The sequence below is a fragment of the Triticum aestivum genome, chromosome 1B (genome assembly GCF_018294505.1).
Source record: "Triticum aestivum cultivar Chinese Spring chromosome 1B, IWGSC CS RefSeq v2.1, whole genome shotgun sequence".
NCBI lineage: Eukaryota > Viridiplantae > Streptophyta > Magnoliopsida > Poales > Poaceae > Triticum > Triticum aestivum.
The window spans coordinates 590,874,989-590,893,908 of record NC_057795.1 but is presented as its reverse complement, the minus strand read 5'-3'; the positions used below and the strand labels follow the sequence as shown (position 1 = coordinate 590,893,908).

Below are 18,920 nucleotides of genomic sequence, written 5' to 3'. Positions count from 1 at the left end.
ATCTTTTGTGCTAGGCTTAGGATTGGGTCTTGTCCATCACATCATTCTCCTAATGATGTGATCCCGTTATCAACGACATCCAATGTCCATGGTCAGGAAACCGTGACCATCTGTTGATCAACGAGCTAGTCAATTAGAGGCTTACTAGGGACATGGTGTTGTCTATGTACCCACACATGTATCTGAGTTTCCTATCAATACAATTATAGCATGGATAATAAACGATTATCATGAACAAGGAAATATAATAATAATAATCAATTTATTATTGCCTCTAGGGCATATTTCCACAAGCATACCCTGCAAAAACAAGTTAGACGCCTCTAATTATTGTTTGCATATTTTATGTGGCTGCTATGGGTTTCTAGCAAGAACGTTTCTTACCTACGCAAAAACCACAACGTGATATGTCAAATGCTATTTATCCTTCATAAGGACCCTTTTCATCGAATCCGATCCGACTAAAGTGGGAGAGACTGGCACCCGCTAGCCACCTTATGCAACAAGTGCATGTCAGTCGGTGGAACCTGTCTCACGTAAGTGTACATGTAAGGTCGGTCCGGGCCGCTTCATCCCACAATACCGCCGAATCAAGATTGGACTAGTAACGAAAAACATATTGAACAAAATCAATGCCCACAACTACTTTGTGTTCTACTCGTGCAAAGAATCTACGCATAGACCTAGCTCTGATACCACTGTTGGGGAACGTAGCAGAAATTCAAAATTTTCCTACGAGTCACCAAGATCTATCTATGGAGAAACCAGCAACGAGGGGAAGGAGAGTGCATCTACATACCCTTGTAGATCGCTAAGCGGAAGCGTTCAAGAGAACAGGGTTGAAGGAGTCATACTCGTCGTGATCCAAATCACTGGAGATCCTAGTGCCGAACGGATGGCACCTCCGCGTTCAACACACGTACAGCCCGGTGACGTCTCCCATGCCTTGATCCAACAAGGAGAGATGGAGAGGTTGAGGAAGACTCCGTCCAGCAGCAGCACAACGGCGTGGTGGTGATGGAGGAGCATGGCAATCCTGCAGGGCTTCGCCAAGCACCGCGGGAGAGGAGAAGGGAGAGAGGTAGGGCTGCGACAGGGAGAGGTCAAACTCATGTGTTGGCAGCCCCAAAACCCTCAAGTATATATAGGGGGAGAGGGGGGATGTGCCCCCACCTAGGGTTCCACCCTAGGGGCGGCGGCCAGCCCAAGATCCCATCTGGGGGGCGGCCAAGGGGGGGAGAGGGGAAACTTGCCCCCCAAGTTAGGTGGGTGCGCCCCCTCCCCAAACCCTAGGCGCCTTAGGCCCTTGTGGGGGGGGGGCGCACCAGCCCACCTGGGGCTGGCCCCCTCCCACACTTGGCCCATGCTGCCCTCCGGGGATGCTGGCCCCACTTGGTGGACCCCCGGGACCCTCCCGGTGGTCTTGGTACGTTACCGATAAAACCTGAAACTTTTTCGGTGACCAAAACAGGACTTCCCATATATAAATTTTTACCTCCGGACCATTCTGGAACTCCCCGTGACGTCCGGGATCTCATCCGGGACTCCGAGCAACATTCGGTAACCACATACAAACTTCCTTTATAACCCTAGCGTCATCGAACCTTAAGTGTGTAGACCCTACGGGTTCGGGAACCATGCAGACATGACCGAGACGTTCTCCGGTCAATAACCAACAGCAGGATCTGGATACCCATGTTGGCTCCCACATGTTCCACGATGATCTCATCGGATGAACCACGATGTCAAGGACTCAATCAATCCCGTATATAATTCCCTTTGTCTATCGGTATTGTACTTGCCCGAGATTCGATCGTCGGTATGCCGATACCATGTTCAATCTCGTTACCGGCAAGTCTCTTTACTCGTTCTGTAACACATCATCCCGTGATCAACCCCTTGGTCACATTGTGCACATTATGATGATGTCCTACCGAGTGGGCCCAGAGATACCTCTCCGTTACACGGAGTGACAAATCCCAGTCTCGATTCGTGCCAACCCAACAGACACTTTCGGAGATACCTGTAGTGCACCTTTATAGCCACCCAGTTACGTTGTGACGTTTGGTACACCCAAAGCATTCCTACGGTATCCGGGAGTTGCACAATCTCATGGTCTAAGGAAATGATACTTGACATTAGAAAAGCTTTAGCATACGAACTACGATCTTTGTGCTAGGCTTAGGATTGGGTCTTGTCCATCACATCATTCTCTTAATGATGTGATCCCGTTATCAACGACATCCAATGTCCATGGTCAGGAAACCGTAACCATCTATTGATCAACGAGCTAGTCAACTAGAGGCTTACTAGGGACATGGTGTTGTCTTTGTACCCACACATGTATCTGAGTTTCCTATCAATATAATTATAGCATGGATAATAAACGATTATCATGAACAAGGAAGTATAATAATAATAACTAATTTATTATTGCCTCTAGGACATATTTCCAACAGGAGTATCCACTACCGGTGGCCAACGGTGTTACGGCCTAGGTACCTCACCTTGTCGGTTACTGGTCCAAGTAGGTCACTGAGGACCCCCAGGTTGGTTACACCAGGGCCATAAAGGCAGCCCACATGGTCCCTCTAGGAGAAAGACTCTGGAAGCATTGCCCTTCAGGACAAGGAAGATGGAGCCGTGGAGGACTCCTCTCCACTAACGTAACCGACTAGGAATCAAGTAAACCTAGGGCCACGGTATCTTATACAAGAGGGAGATCGGCTTGTCGATAGAGCATGTACATCCAAATCGCAACATACACAAAGCAGGAGTAGGATTTTACCTTTATCGGAGGGCCAAAACCGGGGTAAACTCATATCCTTGTTTCCCCGCTGACCTAGTTACCATGTTGGCATACGCTAGCGAGGGATCTGCCAGGATCATCTCCAACAGTGGCAGTGGTGGGTAATTTTCCACCAACTCCACGTGGACTTCCCGAACAAGTTTTTGAAGCACACGGCGACGACACAACACTACTCCTAGCCACAGCCACACATTCCTTACACCCTCGCACCTCAATCAATCCTCCATGATCTGCGAAAGTCAAAACACCTTCCTCGTACACGAGACCACGGTCTTGAACTACCAGCGACTTGAGGCGGGGCATCGGAGCAAAGGAGGCTGAAACAATATCTCCTCCCCGTAGCAGAAGTGGTCGCCCGCCACTAACACTCGCACCAGGGTAGGACCCCGCCGTGGGAGCCTACGAAGACGCCCCACAACAGCCGCTCTTGACCTCTCCATCACCTCCATCCTGGTCGTACCGACCCAAGTCTTTTGCAGCGCGAATCATGCTTGTAAGCTCCCGGATCTAAAGGCCCGACGACTTTCCAGGGACCGCCTCACCCTCCGCTTTATCCGAGCTCCAGGAGAGCCTCTCCAAAGAAATTGACATGGGGGGCGGGAAGATCTAGCGGGGAGTGGAGGCTAACTTGGATGAAAGGGGAGGGGTTGGCGATGGTATTGTCGATGATGTTGAATTGTAGTTGCGCTGCTAGCCCAACCACCAGTGGGAGGTCAAGACGAGGTGGCATGAGCCAAGCGGTTGCGAGTAGTACACACATTTTTCCTGGATTTATTTCAGACTTTCCGACGAGTTTGTTCAGTGGGAGGAGACGTTCCCGTCGACTAAGTGTTGATTGTGGTGACTGGTGTGTCAGCTTGGTATCTTGAAGGTGCTCATATGAGTAGGGTGTGCGTGCATGTGTTCACATGACTGATTGTTTGTACGTGTAAGGCCTTGTACAAGGCGGAAGCCTGTACACCGGTGCTAGCTATGTATGCTTCGTCTCGGAATTTTCTTTGGTCCGCAACGCAGAGTGCTTCGTATGGGGTGCTAGCTGGGCTTTTTTTCTTTTTATTTTCTGCCGATGGAGGCGCTGGATTGAAGCGTCCGTGACTGAATGGAGCAGTTACTTCTGCTAAGCACCCGCTGGCACCGGAAGCAAAACTTTGCTTCTGCTGCCCTTCCTAAGCATCGGTGCATTCCAATCTCAGGTAAAAAACCGGGTTTTTTTCTCAGGCATCTGTGTTAGCACCTGCCATTGTACAGGGTCTAAGTGAGTATCTGTGCTAAAAAAAACAAGCAGACACACTCAATCTCCACACATGCGATCGTGGCGATTGATTCCATGGTTTTCGGATCGTGCAGCGTTACGACAGGCGACGGGCGAGCGGTTCTGCGGCAATCGGTGGCTCCTAATCCACTTTTAACGCCAGCGTGACTGACCAGAGAGCACACACGGTTTACATTCCATGTTTTGTGCGGATCAAATCTGACCAGGCGCATCTGTTATAACCGAGTCAGCATTCGCTCATTTATCCCTCCTTATCCAACCGCATGCATGCCTCCGCATATATATACGCGTCTAGCTGATCCTTCTCTTTTATCCACTCACGGTCACACTTCAGTTGATTACTCGACCAGATAAGAGATATAGATCGACATGGCAGGGGGGTTCGTCGCTGCAGACGCCAAGACCGGCCACCGGCAGTTCAAAGGAAAAATCACATGGTACGTTTGGATCTGTGGCATCATCGCTGCCACCTGCGGGTTGATGTTCGGCTACGACATTGGTATCTCAGGTATGTACAAGCTCGTCCCGTGATCTGATTTGGTGTGGAGAATGGCAAACATGGCGGCGCCTCGGATTGATGAAATTAATGACGCTGGTGCATGCATGAGCAGGCGGTGTGACGGCCATGGATGACTTCCTGGTGCGGTTCTTCCCGACGGTGTACGCGCGGAAGCACCGCGCCAAGGAGAACAACTACTGCAAGTTCGACGACCAGCGGCTGCAGCTCTTCACGTCGTCGCTCTACCTGGCCGCGCTCGTCACCAGCCTAGGGGCGTCCATGGCGTGCACGCGCTTCGGCCGCAAGCGCACCATGCAGGCCGCCTCCGTCTTCTTCCTCATCGGCGCCGGGCTCTGCGCGGGGGCCGTCAACATCGCCATGCTCATCATCGGCCGCATCAGCCTCGGCGTCGGCGTCGGCTTCGGCAACCAAGCGGCGCCGCTCTTCCTCTCCGAGATCGCGCCGGCGCACATCCGCGGGGCGCTCAACATCCTCTTCCAGCTCAACGTCACCATCGGGATCCTCGTGGCCAACATCGTCAACTACTATACCTCCAACATCCACCCGATCGGCTGGAGATACTCGCTCGGCGGTGCGGCGGTCCCGGCGGCGATACTGTTCCTCGGGTCGCTCGTCATCACCGAGACGCCGACGAGCCTCGTGGAGCGCGGGCACCGCGTGGCCGGCCGCGCCATGCTGGAGAGGATCCGCGGCACTAAGGAGGTGGACGAAGAGTTCGACGAGATCAACTCCGCGTGCGAGACGGCGGCCGCGTTGTGCGCGGAGGAGAAGCCGTTCCGGCGGCTCAGGCGCCGGGAAAGCCGGCCGCCGCTGGTGATCGCCATTCTCATGCAGGTGTTCCAGCAGTTCACGGGCATCAACGCCATCATGTTCTACGCGCCGGTCTTGTTCCAGACCATGGGCTTCGAGAGCAATGCCTCCCTCCTCTCCGCCGTCGTGACCGGTGGCGTCAACGTCATCTCCACACTGGTGTCCATCATCCTGGTCGACAAGATCGGCCGCCGCAAGCTACTCCTCGAGGCCTGCGTCCAAATGCTCATCGCCCAGGTCCGTCCACTAACTATAACTTACCAATCACCTGAAAATATATAAGACGTTATTCACATCTGAAATTACGATGGATGATCCGTTGCACTGCCCTGCAGGTGACGGTGGGAGGGATCATGTGGGTGCAAGTGAAAGACAACAACAACCCTAGCCACTCGTGGGCGCTGGCCATCGTGGTGCTGATATGCGTCTACGTGTCGAGCTTCGCGTGGTCGTGGGGCCCCATGGGGTGGCTCATCCCGTCGGAGACGTTCCCGTTGGCGACCCGGACGGCGGGCTTCTCCTGCGCGGTGAGCGCCAACATGTTCTTCACCTTCGTCATCGCGCAGGCGTTCCTGTCCATGATGTGCACCATGCGGGCCTTCATCTTCTTCTTCTTCGCCATCTGCATCGTCATCATGGGGGTCTTCGTCCTCACGCTGCTGCCGGAGACCAAAGGCGTGCCCGTCGACGAGATGCTCGACAGGGTGTGGCGGCGGCACTGGTTCTGGAAGAGGTTCTTCGCTGACGCCGACGAGGCCAAGATTAATAACTGCTAGCCGGGTGATGATGACGATAATGCCTGTGTCAATTGAAGTCGCACAAGCCTTCCTTCGTCCAAGCGAGATCACGAAAACTGAGCACCTTTTTATTCTTTTCCTTTTGATTCGACGAGAAGTGATGAACACTGTGGGCTGTAGCATACTGACTAGAGCAGCTACATAGCAATTTAAGACGGGGATCCTAAAAATGTGACATCAGATTCTTAGGAATGGCAAATCAAAAGTTTTTCATGACAGTTTATGTTGCTGTGAGGATAGAAAATTTAGTTGGCGAACATGGTAATTTTCTAGCAAAAAATTAATTAAGATGGATTTTTCATGCTCGCCTATAAATTTTCCATCCTTGGCAAACATAATTTGCTATGAAAATACGTTCGGTTTGCCATGCCTGAAAGTCTGACAGTTCAGTTGGATATTCAAATCCATTGAAAATATCTCCTGTCACATGCACTGACAGTTCAGTTGATCATAGAGAGCCATGAGACATACAAATCTTCAGTAAACATCTGCTCATCTGAAGACATTTTCTACTCGATTTATAGTTTCTCCAACGTCAAATATTGTTATTTGTATCCGGTAGACCCGGCCACACGTACATATTCAGTTACATCTCACTGCCAACTCAAAAGAAAAAGTTAGGGTTACATCTCACTGCTAGCATGCACATGTGCATACGGTGCATGGATAACATATCGTGCGTAAATAACGTTAATAGTATCATCACAAATCATAAAGACATGCAGGATCAAACTAACACTGCAGGCGAGCCAATGCTTGCATGCATGCATACGTGTTGGTCGATCAATCTGTATTCTGTAGTTAGGGTTTGGGGCCCTGTTTGTTGATCGTCAGACGTAGGGCAGCGCGCAGCTGGTGGCGCGGCCGGCGCCGCAGCAGGCGGCGTCGGAGGAATTGATCCCGGCGCCGGCGGTGCAGGTGCCCGATCCGGTGGCGCCGCGGTGCTGGCAGCTCTTGCGGGCGATGTCGCGCATGGAGCTGGCGAGGGACAGCTTGGGGTTGAGGCGGACGGTGGAGTTGAAGCGCTGGCAGAGCGCGGCCGTGGCGTCGACGGCGGCGGCCACGGCGAGGTCGGGGTCCCGCTGCTGCCGCTCCTTGACGGCCTCGGCGCACAGCCCGCACACCCACTTGCCGTGGAAGTGCGCCCGGACGCGGCCGATGTAGGTGGGCGTGCACTCCTCCGCGATCCCGCAGCACTCGCACTGCACGCTCCGCGCCTCCCCGACCACCTCGCCCTGCACATCACATAAGCGTACGTGTGGTCGGTCAGATGTACAGTATATATCGGCATGTCATGATCGAACTCGCGTGTAAAGAGACGAGCGGACGCGCGCATGCATGGCATGGTTTTGCCCAATGCATGCATGGATCGCGCGGCCGGCTCCACCTGCCAGCAGTCCATGGAAGATGGAACGTACGCACACTTGCACAAGGATTGCATGCAATCGGCCACGGTGATCTACCGTACGCAGTTTGGCAGTAAAAAAATCTAGCTAGAGAGTAGTACAGATTAATCAACACCGCGGTAAGTAACTAGGACTAGGGGTAGGATGAGTGACAATTGATCATTACCTCTACGGGTCTAGCCAAGCGCCAAGGCATCGCGTCCCGTTGAGGCGAAGGGAGTCGCTAGCAGAGCAGTACTCTGGAACCTTTCTTGTGATCGAAGTCACCCAATCACCTCGGTGTATATGACCTTCTAACTAAGTGGTTAGCTATCGAGATCACTTGCGTTTTCATATGCCAGTACATAGCTAGCTGTAGGCCGGCCCTATTTATAGGCACGGGGTGTACGCTAGCCGGCCCCCGCGCACACAGTAACAACTCCACCACCACCACCACACCATAGGTCACAAGAAAAACGCCGCCCTCGATCGAGATCATGCGTGGTTGGTTTTGCGGCGGACGCCAGAGGCCGGCCAAACGGGGGCGAACCGGGCGGCCGGCTAGCTGGGCCGACCAAATGTCCAGGTAAAAAGCAGCCCGCCATGAAAATATACATACTACAGCTTATTCCTTGCATTTACCCGAGGATAATGTTCGCACATACTTCCCGTGCATTTACCGGAAAGGAAAATACGGCCTAGATCTTCTTTTCAGCTGGCTAGCTGCTTAATGGGCAGGGCTGTCGAGATCACAACGCTGTTGCACTGTTGCTTCACTGTTCTCTGAATACGGTGTGCAGTGCACTGCAGACTAGTTTTACAAAGGAAAAAAGGAAAAAGATAGGCAGATTAGTTAGCGGCTGCACTGTTGCACGCATGCTCGGAGATAACTTTACTTCATTTTCTTATCATCGCTTACAACTGTTGACTGGACCGAGGACGAGGACACTCTAGCTAGAGGCGGCGCCTCGGTGTCGATCGCCTATTCATTCATCTCCCTATCCATGAGACGATCCACTCCCTGCAAGTAGTGGTGTGTTCTTTTTTTTTTGCGAGAAGTGGTGTGTTCAGCTAGCAGCTGCAAGGTTAATTAGTTTTCAGGGCAAGTGGTTGCAAGGCGCCATCCAATATGCACGTTAGTCCGGATCTTTTTATCCCGGAATAGGAAGGTTGCCTGAATCTTTACTAAAATCTTGTGATGTCAGGGCCGGGGTGTCAAGTTCGTCAGTCATGGGTCGATCTGTGTGCGCCTCATGCAAGTGCAGGGCAGGGACTGTCGAGGTCGCGCGCCTGTGAGCGGTTCACGGGATGCGCAGAGGCCGCGTGACGTATCGATCGATCGACCTCGCCGTGACAGAGCTCCGTCGCCTAACCTCATCTCCGGCAAAGGCAGGATCACCGGCGCTTTTCCCCCGCTTCTTTTCTCAGGCCCTCCCCCTTTTCGATCGAGCCGGTGATACCTAGTACTCCCTCCGTCCGGAAATACTTGTCGGAGAAATGCATAAAAATAGATGTATCTAGAACTAAAATATGTCTAGATACATCCATTCCTCCGACAAGTATTTTCGGATGGAGGGAGTACGTGCGAATAAGATAGGAGGGCATAGGTACGTCATTTGTTCGTAGGGTACTACTCCCTCCGTCTCATATTAAGTGTCTCAAATGGATGAGATGGTTTGAATCGATTAGTGGTATGGATCGAGTTCAAGGGTGGTGCCATTTCTTGTGATTTTTCTTCTGCATTCTGCACCACCGTGCGTGCGTACGTACGTACGTACCAGCGTCTATCCTCTGTATGTATTCTATAAATGACAATAGATCGAAGGAATGTGTGCGTGCCAAGATGTAGGACACTGCAAGCATTTATCTAGTGGCATGCACCAACTGAGGTCTACTGACGAGGTCCTGTACAGTGTGAAACGTAGGGACTTCACACCAGTTACGCTTCCGCTGTGATGTTCTGGGAAGCAACTGATAAATTCAATAATGATTCAGGGGGTCGGGTATCAGATCATGGGACGCAGCTCCTCTGACGTACGGCGCACTCGCTGACGTGTGGACCCGGACCCACGCGTCAGTGGCCCAACGTCAGGTGGCCGTACGTCAGGGGATCCGGCTCCCAGATCATGCATGTTTGCCGAGCTAACTTTAATGTGTGCAATCTATATATAGCATCTACCTAGAAGCCGAGGACCATGCTACAGTAGTTAGACATGGGAAGTTTCTCTGGTTCCGACGTGACAAGCGTGATCGCAGCTTAATTTTGTGGTCCATGTCTCCATGACTTCTTTACAGAAAATATGTCCCCTTTTGTAAAGAAATATAAGTGTGTTAGTAGTGATCTAAACGCTCTTATATTTCTATATGGAGGGAGTAGTATATTTAGAAGTGTCAACAAAATAGTTTAGTATGTGGCTAGGTGCGATTCAACTTTGGCAACACTCCAAATATACAATTCCTAGTTATTACCAGACTATCATCATTAGTCCAAGTGTTATTTTCCGAGGATTGGGCTATCATTAGAGAATAGTTGCGAAGTGGAGAAGTCACATGCACAGATATACTTTTGGAAGCACATGGACATCCAAAAAAGTTCAGAAAAAGGCAAAACCACTTCCAAAAAAGCTTACAATGTTTCGAGTGACAGCCCATGGTATCTTTGAGTTGTTGTCCTAAATGTTGCTATCTAGGTGGATCCGGCCGCGAGATATTTTAGATATTTTAGTCCCTGTAGTAATCAAGGCTACATTGTTTGAAGCCGATAGTCAAGAACAAACGGAAATCTAGTAAAATTTAGAAAGACATGGGACATGCACAAAATATTACCTTTAGGTTACCTATATTTGTTGTGGTCATCTGTGGAACCTTTTCTTGCACAAATATAAAAGCATCGAGAAATGTCACGAGGTGTACCATGCAATAGATACAAATAACATGAACCTACATGACAACAATAAAGATGTTTCAGCGACATACTCATGTTTTAACGTACGAAACATATCATGAACATATATAAAGGTGGGAAGGACCACCGGTGGCACTCCGCCACTCGCGGCATAGACGAGAAGTTTCATCAAATACAGAGACAAGGGTCATGCACCAAACCTTTCATTTGAGTGACGTATATTTACTGCAGTCATCTGCAGAACCTTTTCTTGCGCAGGTATAAAGCATAGAAAATGTTCCCGAGATGTACCATGTGATAGATACAAATAATATGAACGTACATGACTACAATAAAGATATCTCAGCGACATAACTCATGTTTTAGCGTACGAAACATATCATGAACATATATAAAGGTGGGAAGGACCACCTGTGCCACTCCGCCACCCGCGGCATAGATGGGAAGTTTCATCAAATACAGAGACAAAGGTCATGCACCAAACCTTTCATTTGAGTGACGTATATTTGCTGCAGTCATCTGCATAACCTTTTCTTGCGCAAGTATAAAGCATAGAAAATGTTCACAAGATGTACCATGTGATAGATACAAATAACATGAACGTACATGACTACAATAAGGATGTCTCAACAATATAGCTCATATTTTACCATACGGAATATCTATACCACTATATAGTGTACGAGTTTTGAATGGATCTAGAACAGCAATCCTGGTCATTGGTGCTATCAATCTAACGGTTGGGAGCAGTGGGATTCGCATGAACAGTGGCTGCTCCAAACCTATGTCTGCTATTTCTAGAATTCGCTGTGTGACCCACCATCTGACCACACTCTGGATCTTTCCACTATGGGCTGGACAACAGACACACTTGCTCCTCTAAATTATTTAATTCGTACTACCTGCCTACATGCATGCAACAGCTACCTGCATGCATCGACCGCTTCACGAGAGACTAGCATGCGAGCCTAGCATTGCAGTGTTGTATGCATGGTAAACTTTTCCATTTTCTTATTATTTGAAACAAGTAGTAAGGTACCTAGGATAATTAGAATGAGAAAAAAATGTGCAAATAACCTATGAAAGAGAACGTTTTGACTCATTTTATTTTCTTAGCTGACATGAGCTTGAGAAGGTGAAAATTTATTATTAATCGTACTTCTTATTTTCACATTATTTTTCTCAAAAAAAGAGCTTTAGTATGAGTCCAATAAATTGAAGGACTTCCTAAACAATTTTTATATATATAAAAGGGCTATATCTAATGTTTTATATAAAGAAAATCATCATACTATTTTTTTTTGGGAATAGTTGTTATCCAGCCTTGCGAAGCCTAAAAATGATTCCACAAATGCCTATTGGAAATCTCCATTTGAAGCTTCTATGAAAAATTTACCATAATATATGTGTGCTTTAGTTTTTTACACTAATTTAGTACCATGCTTATACGTAATCAGCTGACGTGCAAAGCACGTACAAATTACTAGTATCATGAACGTATATAAAGGTGGGCAGGACCACCAGTGCCACTCCGCCACCGGCGTATAGATGGGAGATTTTGTCAAATCCAGATAGATAAGGGTCCTGTGCCAAACCTTTTATTTGAGTGACATGTATTTGCTGCGGTCATCCGCGGAATATTTTCTATGCACAAATATTTAAACATGAAGAAAATCAACGAGAAGTATCATGTGATGGATACAGATATATCATCACTACACATTACTTCTATTTTAACGTACGGAACATATATAATGGCATTGAGAAGGTTCAAGAGATACACCATATAATACATATATTTTTATACCCCAAAAATAACTGCACAATGAATAAATAAAAATAGCTGTTTTTTCTTTTTCTTTTTTGCAACATGGAGGCAGAAGAATAAGATGCAAGGAAATGAGGTGCTTCTGTGTTGCTAAACCTAACCAATGAGAAAACATAAAGCGGTCCGCGCAAAAGAAGCATAAAACCGTCCTGGGAGAAAACCGGCAAGATATATACTACTAATGCGATGTTGGAACTGAGGACGCCAAACACATGTTGTTTGTTTGTCAGAAAGCAAGAGAAGTGTGGAGACTATTGGGTGTCGAGGAAGCCATTAACAATGCACTGAAAGTTAATTTGGCAGGTGAGGCAATTCTTGAGTTTCTACTTATGCAACCGGCCCAAGAAGTTGTGGTGCTTGGTATGGGAAACTTCACTGAAGTTATAGCTATCGGGTCTTGGTACCTAAGATGGGAAAGAAGAATATGGTACACCGGGAGGAGACACAATAGGTGAAATATATTGCTATGGCTACAAGAGCTTTGGTTGCGAATTTCTCTACAGCTAGTAGCCCTTGTGCAAAGATCAAACGCCATGGATGGGTGAAACCAAAGAGAGGCTATGACAAGTTAAATGTTGATGGATCTTTTGATCCTGATTTGCTTGAAGGGGCATATGGAGCTGTTTTGAGGGACTCTACTAGTAAATTTATTGGCGCTGGAAATGGTAAACTTGAATGGTGTGGAGATGTGCTGCTCATGACAGAAGCAACAACCCTACGACTTGGTCTTAATCTGGCTGCAACGTTGGGGTGCAACCGTTTGAAAGTTAACTCTGATAATGATGAGGTGAGTGAGACGATTATTAATGGCGGGTGGTCATATGGATTGGCAACTGCAATATTTGATGATTGTTATCATAATGCATGTGACTCCTCTCATGTCATTTTTTAGCATACACCTAGAGAAACTAATCAGGTGGCTTCATGAGCTAGCTAGTCTCGCTAGACACGGGTCATGTAGTGCGTGGATAGAAGAACCACCAGATGATATTGTCAGCCTACTTTTGTAAACGATGCTATGTTTTTTTGAGAGTACGCAAAACGCGTACAATTGATTTATAGAAAGCAGAGGTTTTATACAAGAGCTACAATTGATGGCCATCCACAGACGGATAACACATCGAAAGACACCACTCCCACACAAACACACTACTCCTCAGTTAGATGTTGTACTCCTCTCCCTCCTGCTTGGGCCCAACGCAGGAGCTCCTGATGAATCAGCGCAGCAGTACCCCATTCGCTAGCAATGGCTCGTGACGCAAATACCCTACCATTTTTCTGCTTCCACAAGTTCCACCAAATAGTCTACTTTTGTAAACGATGCTATGTTGATTACCATGCAATAAAGGTGTTTTAAACGTAAAAAAAGGGGTTTCCACTTTTTTTTGAGTCTAAACACGCTTTATTTATTACTCAAACAAGTTCATAGGAATACAAGAGATGTTTGGAGGGTGTAACAGCCACACATGGCGCCCAAAATCCAAACCGAAAGTATGCTTAGCGAGGCTATGTGCCTCAATATTGGTGGCTCTACCTTCAAAGATGAAGGTGCAACTATCAAAACTAGTCGAAGTTTCCACAATCTCTGGTGGTGCTGGCGTAGGCTCCCCCAGTGCGATTCTTGATATCTTTCACTACCCCTTGGCAGTCGCTGGCGATGAGGATTCGAGCAAGGCCCAGGTCCGCTGCCAGCGCGAGCGCCTCGCGGCATGCCAGTGCTTCTAGCGTCGCCGGATCCGTTACTCCATGTATCTTGATAACCGAAGCACCCAAAAAGCTGCCCGATGAGTTTCTGCATAGGGCACTAAACAAACCAAAATTACCATCTCTGGATACAGCTCCATCAACCCGGATTTTAGCAATTCCTTCAGGAGGAGGGATCCATCTTGGCAGTGTAGGAACCACCATCGGTGCTCCAGTAGTTGCTTTCTTCGGTTTGCATTCGTCAAGCTCCCGGACAAACTTCAAGATGAAGTGGTATGTTGATAGAGGGCTCTGAAAAATATTTTCATGTAGCGCCTGTCGTCGTGCAAACCAAAGTGCCCATAGGGTTGTGACTAGCAAGATGAACTCTTGCGGAGAGAGCATGTCCTGGATCGAAAAAGCCATCGTTTTGCGTTCGGTTCCGTGGTGTTATTTAGGGCTTCCACGAGATCTTGATCATGCAGCGCCCAAACGCACCTGGCGACCGTACAATGGAGCAACGAGTGTTGCCATGAGTCCTCGGCTCCACAGAGGACGCATCATGTAGTTGTGGACATATTACGATGATGTAGCACGTCCGCAGTCGGGATTGATTGTTGAGCCAGCCTCCACAGAAAGATTTTCAATTTTGGAGGAACATTCACTTTCCACAGTGCATTCCAAGACTGTTTTTCACTGTCCAAATTCGACGAAGCAGCCCTCCCTTCGAGCCACGCCTCTCTCGCCAGCTTAGTTTCAACTAGCATGCGATAGGAGGAACGAACTAAAAACACCCCGCTTCTTTCGGGAGTAACTAATTAACGAGCGCTCCTTCGGGAGCCTCGCAACGATCAGCGTCACTTGGCACGCTCTCAGCCATTCGCCATGTGTCACGCTTTGGGCGCTCCCTCCGGATTTTGTTTTTTCTATTTTTCCGCACGTGTTTTCGGCTTTTTAAACGGTTTTTTCTGGGGTTTTTTTGACGTTTTGGTTTTCTACTGGTCTTCCCTAGCTTTTCGATCAAATTTTCTTTTTCGAAAAAATTAAAAATTTTGTGCAAAAAAACACATTTTTTTCGCGGGAGTCACGGTTTTGCTTTCGCGAGAGGCACGGTTGTGCTTTCGCGAGGCACGGGCGTGGCTTTTTCGGAAAGGGAAAAATGTTTTTTCTATTTTTTTTCGCGAGAGGCACGGTTTTGCTTCCGCGAGAGGCACGGTTGTGCTTTCGCGAGAGGCACGGGCCTGCCTTTTTCGGAAAGGAAAAAAACACGTTTTTTTTCGCGAGAGGCACGGGCCTGCCTTTTTCGGAAAGGAAAAAAACACGTTTTTTTTTCGCGAGAGGCACGGTTTTGCTTTCGTGAGATGCACGGTTGTGCTTTCGCGAGAGGCACGGGCCTGCCTTTTTCGGAAAGGAAAAAAACACGTTTTTTTTTTCGCGAGAGGCACGGGCCTGCCTTTTTCGGAAAGGAAAAAAACACGTTTTTTTTTCGCGAGAGGCATGGTTTTGCTTTCGTGAGATGCACGGTTGTGCTTTCGCGAGAGGCATGGGCGTATCTCTTTCGAAATGAAAAAAAAATGCGTTTTCTATTTTTTTCTTTCAATAGAGGCACGGTTTTGCTTCCGCGAGAGGCACGGTTGTGATTTCGTCAGAGGCACGGGCGTTTTCGGAAAGGGAAAAAAACCCGTGTTCCCGGGTCGGTTTTTTAGTCCGGTTTTTTCATGAAAAAAAGTTCATTAAAACCTATCAACACGGGATCTAGTTTTGAAGATCTCGACGCGAGGAATCCAACGGTGAAAGCGGTTCAAGATTTAAACGCACGGTTTAAGAGATAAAACGTTTTGAATAAACGGATCTACGAAAAAAGGGAAAACTCACAGGTTGCGACAAGTGGTGCACATGCAGCGTGCCACTTGTCGCAACCTGGGGAAGTTAGAGTGATCTTCGGAAAGAGTTCTTCTTAATTAGTGATTTCGGCTTCTTTCATGTACCCGGGACCAGAAATCATCGATATTCCGTGTGCATAATGGGCCAGAAGGCAGTGGCTAGGAAGTGGGCTGTGGAAACACGGTGTCCGCCCCAGCTCGTGCGCGTGGGCTGTGGGCACGGCTGTCTTCTTCTTTAACGCAAAATATGGACCTACAGCGGCCCAGATATGGTCCAAAGATATGTTTTAGAGAACTATATGGCTCAAACGTTTATATTCTAAAAAATATATTGGCTCAAACGTTTGGTACTAAATCTCTACACCTGCCTAAAAACATATACTGTATTACTTGTTGCTGAACTGCTATCCTTACTACCCGCAAAAAAAGAAAAAAAAAGAAAAAAAAACTGCTATCCTTACGTGATGGGAGTAATATACAAGTGCTTTGCTCGGCAAGAGAAGAGTCCAGAAGCATGAATGCATTGCACCATCCATCGGCAAAGAAAAAGAAGAGTTCAGAAGCATGCATGGCATGGCACTAACTCGCTCGTACAGCTCACGGTACGGTGCATCACTACGTACGCCTGACCCAGGTGGGGCGTATCTGAGACGCGACGCGTAGGCGTAGGCACCACGCTCCAGGCAATCAATGGGGTTCACGCACCGAAGCACGGGAAAGATCGACCATGTCACGGAGCTAGAGAGCCTCCTGCGGCTCGCGGCCGCCGTGCGTGACGCCTCCGCCGTTGGTCGCGTCATGGGGTTCTTGCCATGCCACTGCCTCAGTCGGTCGTCGGAGGCGCGAGCTAGCCCGTGCACGTGGACGCACGTGCGCCCGCCGCCGGCGGCCGCGGGTTGGCGGGGCCGAAACAGCGGGGCGTGCGCCCGGAGGCCGGAGCGGTTTGCTTTTGTGCCGCCGCCCAGTTTGCCTGCCCATGTGACGATCCACCGGCCACCGGCACCGTGCCGTACGCGCGCGCGTGCGTTCCGTGCCCGGAATGGGTACGCCCTTCTATGTCCACAACGGAAAGACACCTTTCGGTTGCTGCTTCCTGATGGCCGGCGTTCATTTTTTCTTTTGATTTTGAGATGGATGGCCGGCGTTCGAGACTAAAATAGTAGTGCTGTCCTGGTGCGTGCGGTGGGATGGTTATCCATTTCAGGCTTGAGAATTCGCACCGGGAAGTGGAACAAACCAGCAACCACGCCGTACGTGCAGGGCTACCGGCCGCATTTCCGTTCATCTCAAGAACTGGCCGCTATCGTGTATGTAAATCTATGTGGCAATAGAATGGTTGGAAACCGTTCTGTGGCCGAACAAGCTCATGATGTGCACAAGATGGCAAACAAACTCGAGCTCCTTAAGTGTGTATCACAAGAACAGTTTGTTGTCAGGAGCATTGTTTCTAAGCTTGCTCCTTCGTGGAGGTACTTTTACACTTCTATGGAACACCAGAGACGAGAGGAAACAGATGAGTCTCTATGGACATTTGGAAGTTTAAAAGAAGACAAAGACAAAATACATGAGATCTATCACGAGATCATTGTGTGTCAACTACGAGCCCTACCCTTGGTTTATATAGGTAGGGGTCTAGGGTTACAACCGAGTCGGTTACGTATAAGAAAAACGTACTCTAGACGACCACTAAATGTCTTGAGAGTATTTTTTTTTGAAAAATAGTCTTGGGAGTATATGACAAGTATTCAGGAGCCTTCCTTCTATGCGCCATGGGCCTCCTTGATATGGCCCACCGGTGAACCGCCATGGTGGGCCTCGGCCCGGCCCACCTGTCCGAGAGCTAACGTGGTCAATGGCCCCTAATCCAGGACACCGTTAGCAATCCCTAAACTGCTATTCAAGTTAAACGTCGACGCGGCGGTTTCTTGTCAGGGAGGCTATGGGGCAGTAGGAGCTATCAGTCGTGATGCAACGGACAGTTTTTTGGGAGCTTCAGTACTAGCTTTTCGACACATTGCCGATCCTCAAGTGCTTGAAACCCTGGCTGTGCGTGAGGAACTTGCCCTTTCAGATGATCTTTACCTAAGGCGTATTCATGTGGCCTCGGACTGCAAAGGTGTCATAGAAGATATCTAGAAGAAGAATGCACCCAGTTATGGAGCAATCATACATGAAATCTTAGACCACTCATCGTCTTTTGATTTTTGTAAATTTAGTCATGAATTTAGGAGCTCAAACTTTGAAGCTCACAATCTTGCAAAGCATGCACTTTCTTTAGGGGGTGGCTGCCATGTCTGGTTAGGTCACCCCGGAGATCTTCCATCCGTCCCTGTAAACATTGTGACGACTTAATAAAGCTTTGCGAGTTTGTCTAAAAAAAATTCAAGTTAAAGAGGCTGCTCGGATCTTTCAAACTATTCTTTGTTTTCAATCATCGGTCTTGAAAATCGGTTCAATAATTCTCCTCATATCCAACTTCTTGATCGTTTAAGCGTGTCCGAAGAGTTTCTATGCTCGACTTTATTTCCGACGAGTACCTCGTCATCCTTCCACCGGTCCAGATGTCGGAAATCTTCCCGCGTGGGTTTATCCTTATCTGTGAAGTATTCCCGCACTTGATCTAGTCCCGTTCTAATAGCACAGGCCAATCATGTCTTCAGCCTATGTGTCGGCCATGCGTTCTCGTCCCGACGGGAAACAAAACGTCCTGACGTGGGTAAAGGCCCACCCATCATTATGTCGGGAATCGTTGCATGGCAAACAGAAAAAATTCTACGCACATGCAATGATATATCCATGGAGATGCATAGCAATGGGGGGGGAGTGTGTCTACGTGCTTCTTCGCGCTTCAACCGATCAAGAACCGAACGCACGGCACCTCCGCGTTCTGCACACGTTCAGCTTGGTGATGTTCCTCGCCTTCTTGATCCAGCAAGACGTCAAGGTAGTAGATGATTTCCGTGAGCACGACGGCGTGGTGACGGTGAGGGTGAAGTGATCTCCACAGGGCTTCGCCTAAGCACTACG

At 48.6% G+C, this 18,920-nt stretch overlaps 2 protein-coding genes across 2 annotated transcripts; one reads left to right on the top strand and one right to left on the bottom strand.

The window, feature by feature from the left end:
• Positions 1–4,349: 4,349 nt before the first annotated feature.
• LOC123096356 (sugar transport protein 8) lies at positions 4,350–6,427 on the top strand. The gene is made up of 3 exons (XM_044518067.1): positions 4,350–4,590; positions 4,694–5,649; positions 5,748–6,427. The coding sequence occupies exons 1-3, from the start codon at positions 4,452–4,454 to the stop codon at positions 6,186–6,188; spliced, it is 1,536 nt and encodes a 511-aa protein (XP_044374002.1). The 5' UTR covers positions 4,350–4,451; the 3' UTR covers positions 6,189–6,427.
• Positions 6,428–6,838: 411 nt separating this feature from the next.
• On the bottom strand, positions 6,839–7,936 carry LOC123096348 (uncharacterized). The gene is made up of 2 exons (XM_044518055.1): positions 7,782–7,936; positions 6,839–7,444 (listed from the first exon to the last, which is right to left on the bottom strand). Exons 1-2 carry the CDS (start codon positions 7,809–7,811, stop codon positions 7,040–7,042), a joined length of 435 nt encoding a protein of 144 aa, XP_044373990.1. The 5' UTR covers positions 7,812–7,936; the 3' UTR covers positions 6,839–7,039.
• Between the last annotated feature and the right edge of the window lie 10,984 nt (positions 7,937–18,920).

Coding starts and splice junctions, on each gene's coding strand:
- LOC123096356 (XM_044518067.1), top strand. CDS start 4,452: ATGGCAGGGGGGTTCGTCGCTGCAGACGCCAAGACCGGCCACCGGCAG. Junction 4,591..4,693: donor CTACGACATTGGTATCTCAG/GTATGTACAAGC, acceptor ATGCATGAGCAG/GCGGTGTGACGGCCATGGAT. Junction 5,650..5,747: donor TCCAAATGCTCATCGCCCAG/GTCCGTCCACTA, acceptor ACTGCCCTGCAG/GTGACGGTGGGAGGGATCAT.
- LOC123096348 (XM_044518055.1), bottom strand. CDS start 7,811: ATGCCTTGGCGCTTGGCTAGACCCGTAGAG. Junction 7,445..7,781: donor GCTTGGCTAGACCCGTAGAG/GTAATGATCAAT, acceptor TGTGATGTGCAG/GGCGAGGTGGTCGGGGAGGC.